This window comes from Pinus tabuliformis, chromosome 7, assembly GCF_031772625.1.
Source record: "Pinus tabuliformis cultivar Carrire ecotype Pingquan chromosome 7, CPIR1, whole genome shotgun sequence".
NCBI classification, from domain to species: domain Eukaryota; kingdom Viridiplantae; phylum Streptophyta; class Pinopsida; order Pinales; family Pinaceae; genus Pinus; species Pinus tabuliformis.
The window spans coordinates 465,476,267-465,482,510 of record NC_142293.1 but is presented as its reverse complement, the minus strand read 5'-3'; the positions used below and the strand labels follow the sequence as shown (position 1 = coordinate 465,482,510).

Sequence of the window (6,244 nt, the reverse complement as noted above, 5' to 3'; positions counted from 1 at the left end):
TTCAAATTCATAGTGGAGATGGTTTTCCAAGTGTGCAACCCCTGCATCCAATCTTTCCAAGTAAAATCATTGATTTCTTTGAGCACATTTAATGTCTTCTAGGGGAGTAAATATGTTGTATCTCTCCTCCTATTTGTCTTTTAAGACCTTGACTATCAAAGTCTTAATCTGCTAGTGCAAGATATGGAATTGAGATATTGATTCCTTCTTCCCATGGTGTGACCAGGGTTAGGAACCTAGTGAGAAATCTCTTCCAAAATATTTGAATATGAAAAATATTGGTGGTCTATAAAAACCAAGGACTCAAGGTTGTGAATATCATTGCGGTTTGAAGAGGAACAATAGAATAGATGTGTCAACAACTTTGTGTGCTTGTTTTTGGGCATGGTTCCGACCTTAGGGGGCTATGACCACCCCTCTCCTGTAGCTGCACACACACTGTCTTGACATATTATGCAAAGTGTCACTCTCCAAGGCTTCTTACATAGATAAACAATGGAAGTGAGATAAAAGAACATACAAACCAAATCAATCCAACATAGGTAATGCAATAGATACTCACTATAACACAAACATTGAGTAGGATAATTGACAAACAAAGGAATGGAGAATTGATTATAGGCTTGAGATAATGTCAAATTCCTGAATTTAAATAGTCCCCTAGGATACCAAAGCCACAAAATAATAATATCCAAATAGTAGAGGCTATTCAACTTAATACGATACAAATTGACGAAGAAAATGAGAGGGAATATAATTACCCTTATAAAGCAACCACGGGTGAAATAAAGCTTGAGAACATAAGATCCAGAGGAGGTGTCAACCACCCATTGGCATGAGAACCACTCCCCTGCCAACGAACAATATCTACAGAACCACTAACTCTCCACCCTTGCTCTAGAACCCCGATTTTCCATTACCTTAAAGTTAGTCTTACACCCACATAGACTAAGAATGTCCCACAACCAAAGGCCAGTTCACCCACTCTCACATTGGAAGGAAATAGAGTAAACTTCATCACCATGGAAAACAACTGTTCAATTTATTCTTTACTACAATAGAAATTTCCCCAAATGTTCCCTCCTGTGCTAGGGACTTAGGCTTTTTCCCCTCACTTAGGCTCTAAGACCCAGTTGTAGTGCTCAAATACAAATTGAAAATTGAATTTACACATACCATGCTTAATTACCTGCAGGTGGATCACATGCTTGTGCATGTAGGGGGTGGGTCACACCACCCCCTTCATTAACATTTGTCTCATTGATGAGGTGTCGAGCTCACCCCCCCAAGCCTTCACCCTAACCCATTGTACACCCCATTGGGGATAATTATGAATACTTATTAAATGGATGCTAGGGATTTAATTTTCACTAAATATTTTAGAATATTTATAATAGAGTTTTATTCCACGATAGTTATGCTCTTGTTTCCCTTTTAATTAAATTTATTAATTAGAAAAAAATGTCATATGAGCAAGTGCCATATAAAGTGAATTATGGTTTTTTGGGTATGTGGGATTTTGATGCCATGGTATTGTAAGAAATCTTATTTACAAATTAAGAATTTCCATACTAAAGTGGGGTAAACCTCCATATTAAGATTTTTGTTCCATTTTTTTTTTAGATGTATATATGTTTAACTTATATATATATATATAATGATAATAATTTAACATAATGTTATAATTTAGACAATATTTATGTTTTTTTTAAGGAATGTGAGACATATCATGAAGTAAATATTTTGATGCTTATTATGGATTTATGCCTATCCGCATTTACCAACCATTTCATTTATATGACTTCCCTATTGAAATAAGACAACGTGATATATGATGTAAGTGTTTTGATGTTTATTATGGTTTGATGCCTATAGACATTTACTAGCCATTTAATTTATATATGCATGCTAGATTTTTAAGTAATTTTATTTATAAAATATAATTTTAGTGGTAGATGTTGAGAAAGTATTCAAATTATTTTTATAAGTTTGTAGGTTTAATTTTCAAATGGTTAATCATAGTTTTAAATTTCAGTTGTTGTTTTTTTAAATCTAATTAGAAATTATATTACTGAAGCATTATAAATTACACAAGTTTTTTCATAAAGAGACAAGGATCATAAAGCTCTAAACAAAGTAAAATAAATTTAGAACCAACATAGATCCATCTTAACTTTGGATCTATTAAGCGCTGAGAGGGATCAAATCTCTCAAGGTGCAAACCTTTTTTTGAATTATAAATTTGAGGAAAGGTTTGCACCTCGAGAGATTTGATCTCTCTTGGCGCTTAATGGGTCATGAGTTAAGATGGATATAGGCTTGTTTAATGTGTATGTGTAATATTTATTATATATAATAGTAATTATAACTAGCATTTGCACCAAATGTTGCAAAGGAAACGCCGTAAGGCATAAATTGAGGAACAATTCCGACATGGGAATGGGAAAATGTACATAAGATGCAGATATGTAGCATAAATGAGATTCTAAAGATGTATAAATTGAAGTTTATTTAGGGTGCTTAAGTCTATATTTTTTTTTTAATTATTGAATTAATATTGCATATAAATCTCATAAAATTCAACCAACTTATAATTGAGGGCTCTGATCTCTAAGTTTGACTTTGGGTCATTAACATGGTAATGCACTGTCTCAACCACTAAACCACATAACAACAAACAAAAGACTACAAAATGTTACGATCATTACTATAGTAAACCCAATGACTCTACACACAATAATTTATTCTTTACTCGAAGAGAATATTGCTTAACCATATCCACAAAAAGATTGCAAGGTGGAAAGCATTATGCAGAACAAAATCTCTGTTATTATAACTTGTAAGTTGTAGCATTGTTCCAACCAATAAAACTATCTTCACATTTTGGAAGATCAAATGGAAATAAGTTTTGAAGAATTCAATAAAAAACGTCCAAGATCATTGGATCACATGATTAATGGTACCCTGTCCTATGAATCTAATATTTTTATGCACTTACAATTAAGGGAGAAAACAAGGTCCAAACAATGTATACCACAGGGACCAATAAATAGTATATTTGCTAATCCTTGCTAGGATCAGAAAAAACAACATTACTTCTCCTTAAATCCTTCACAATCAAATTATACAATTGTTGTACAACACAAGGCCCATGCTGTTGTCAATAGTTCTGATTGAGAATGCGACCAGATTCCTTCAATCTCATACAGTGATTAATGCACCAATTATACAATTGTTGTACAACACAAGACTCATGTTGTTGCCAATCAAGCAATAGTTCTGATCGAGAATGCGCCAGATTCCTTCAATCTCATATAGTGATTAATGCACCAAACACAGATGTACTAGTTGCAACGACTTTTATATCATTTTGTTGATGTTGTCATGTCAAAATCAATGTGATACAATTAAGTCACCTTTAAGAAGAACCTCATTGCAATTTCTATACAAGGATGTCTGTCTTATCATTACTCATTCTAATTTCACCTCTTTTATTGTCAGACTTCACGAATTAGCCTCCAAATGCTTGCTTCATCCACAGACCAGTGAATTACCTTTTATAAATATTTTGTTTGAGCATTGGAACTCAATAACATTTAAAAAATTATAAAAAGTTTATCTCCAATCAATTTCTTTTCTTTTCTTTTTCTTTTTCTGATTTCCACTTATTATTGTTATATAAATATCTAAACTCATTTTATATTACTTTAAAAATAGAAATTTTCAGATATTATAATCCCTAAATCCTTTCTTCCCATTCTTAATGACTTTTGCAATTGGAAATAGGGCTTTGCAATTAGGTTCCCTCTGCATTAAAATCTGCAACTAACCCACCACGGTTAGTGTTGTAGTCCTTGGAGGGGTTTTATTCTCTTGAACAAAAGTCAAGTGATAAGAAAGAGTCTGGGCTCCCGGCTCTACACCGGGCCTGTACATTATTACTGGAATCTCTTGTACCTGTTTTGGCAGATCTTATTTTGGGTGTTGAACATCCAGTTCTGCCCTTAAATATAAAGGAGCAAGCCAAAAGTATTGCACATGAATGGAAGTCGAAGATAAACCTTGAAGGAGATGTTGCCAATGGCAATTCGTTGGAGGCCCAGGCCTTCTTGCAACTTCTAGCTACTTTTGGAATTGCATCAGAGTTTGATAAAGATGACTTATGCAAGCTTGTTCTTGCATTTGCACGGTGCAGGCAGACACCTGAACTCTGTCGTTCCCTTGGACTTGAATAAAAAATGCCAGCTTGGTTGGCTAGTGTTCTGTAATGTTAGCCTCAGTGGCTAGGCTGGCAAAATTTCCATCCATTTTGGTAGATATGCTTTTTGTTGTTTTTCTGGCATTCATGGCTAGCTTGGTTTTTTTGAGGGACTGGTGGATTTTATCAGTATACTTGGTTGTGGCTGATTGAGTTGAAGATAAATGTTGGTAATCCTGGCTGTAGTAAACCTTCCCAACGTTTTTTGTTTAGTCCAGTGAATGGGTTTCTAAGTTGACGGGGTTGGTAGTCTTTTCTTTAGATCTCAACATTTCATATGCAAGGCAGACACTGAGTGGCCTCTACTAGGTAGACATCTTTTTATGAGGTAGAAAGTTGTATGTAAGTTATTTTGTTGATATTAATAAAGGCACCTGAAGATGATCAGCTATGGTAAAGTGTCATAAGGCCTTTCGTGAGTGGGGAACTGTTTACTTACGAAAATGGTCTCAAGCTGGCATAGCTATTATCTTTATTGACAAATCCGTTGAAGTTGTCTGTATTGTTTTTTCTTTCACAGTAAACTGTCTTTTGGTATTTCAAATGTTTGTGACATATTCAGATTAACTGAAAATTTTGTGACAATTTCATGCAGATGTTATAGAAACCCTGGTCAATAGTGGAAAACAAATTGAGGCAGTCAACTTTGCTCATGCATTTGGGCTGACAGAGAAGTTTGCACCTGTTCCTTTGTTGAAAACAAATTGAGGCAGTCAACTTTGCTCATGCATTTGGGCTGACAGAGAAGTTTGCACCTGTTCCTTTGTTGAAGGAATATCTGAAAGATGCTAAGAAAGCTTCTCAGGCAAGTTTAAAAAGCGGGAATAACTCTACTATTGCACAAGTACGATTGTATTACTGTTATACAAAATGTCTTGTTATGTGATGATCATTTTGGCTTAGTATTGTTGGTTATATCGGAAGTTCCTTTTTTGACCGATATTTTTATTTGCTGCTACAGAATGAAGTAAATACAAAAGAGCTTTCTGCTTACAGAGCTGTTATAAAGTGCATTAAGGAGCACAAACTTGAATCGCAGTTCTCACCAGATCCTCTTCAAAAGCGTGTAGCTCAGCTAGAGAAAGCTAAGGCTGACAGAAAAAGATCTGCAGGTGCTGTTAAGTCTCAACCTAAGCGTCCTCGTGCCAATGGAGGAAATGCTGGTGTATATATGCCTCCGTTAAGTGCAGATGAAAGAACTCTGACTCTTTATGCTTCTTCCAATGGTGTAGACAGAAGCTTTTAAAGGTCTTTGGATAGAGTACAATATTCTGGTGCAGCTCCAGGTGTTATATCCTACAACCTACAGGGCCAAAATGCATATGACAGATCAAACCAAGGATTATATGGAGCAGGCTATTGTGTTGGAAATAGGACTCCAGTCTCGCTCTCAAGGCCATATATGTATCCATCAGATAACATGGGGCCTTCGTTGTTGGGTTCCGATTCTTACAATTCCTCTACTAATTACAGCAACCATCACTTTGGCAGTAGACTGCCTGCCTCTCCTCCAACTTATCAGTCTTCTTTTATACATTAGGTAGGTACGATGCTTATCTTACCGTGGTCAAGCAAGTTCTGATCTTATCAGGCCCCACAAAACCTTTTCTATTGGATGTGGCTGGTAGTAAGCACTTAGCTTAGATGTGGCAAAGTTCATTTGGCAGCTTTTCACAATTTTCAGTGGTGTTTTCTTCTATTAAGGAATCTTCTATTAAGGAATTTTATTTTTGTATGGTATTGAGTGCTTCATCACTTTCCCAGGTTACTATATACTATAGTGTTTATAGTTCAAAGATGATTCTATGCATAATTTTGGTATTTTTTTATTTGTTTGACAAATTAGAGAGGATCAATCTGTCTCTTTGTGGAAGATTAAAATTTGGTGAATAATATATCATTTGTGATCTTGTTCGGAGCTCATAACACAAGACTTTCAATTGCATTGTATGCCGAGGGCTGGTCTTGTGCTGAATATGATTTAAT

At 35.1% G+C, this 6,244-nt stretch overlaps 1 protein-coding gene across 1 annotated transcript; it reads left to right on the top strand.

Moving 5' to 3' along the window:
* Positions 1-4,648: 4,648 nt before the first annotated feature.
* LOC149247965 (FRIGIDA-like protein 3) lies at positions 4,649-5,504 on the top strand. Its single transcript, XM_089446582.1, has 4 exons — positions 4,649-4,757; positions 4,854-4,942; positions 5,031-5,102; positions 5,220-5,504. The coding sequence occupies exons 1-4, from the start codon at positions 4,649-4,651 to the stop codon at positions 5,502-5,504; spliced, it is 555 nt and encodes a 184-aa protein (XP_089302708.1).
* Positions 5,505-6,244: the final 740 nt, after the last annotated feature.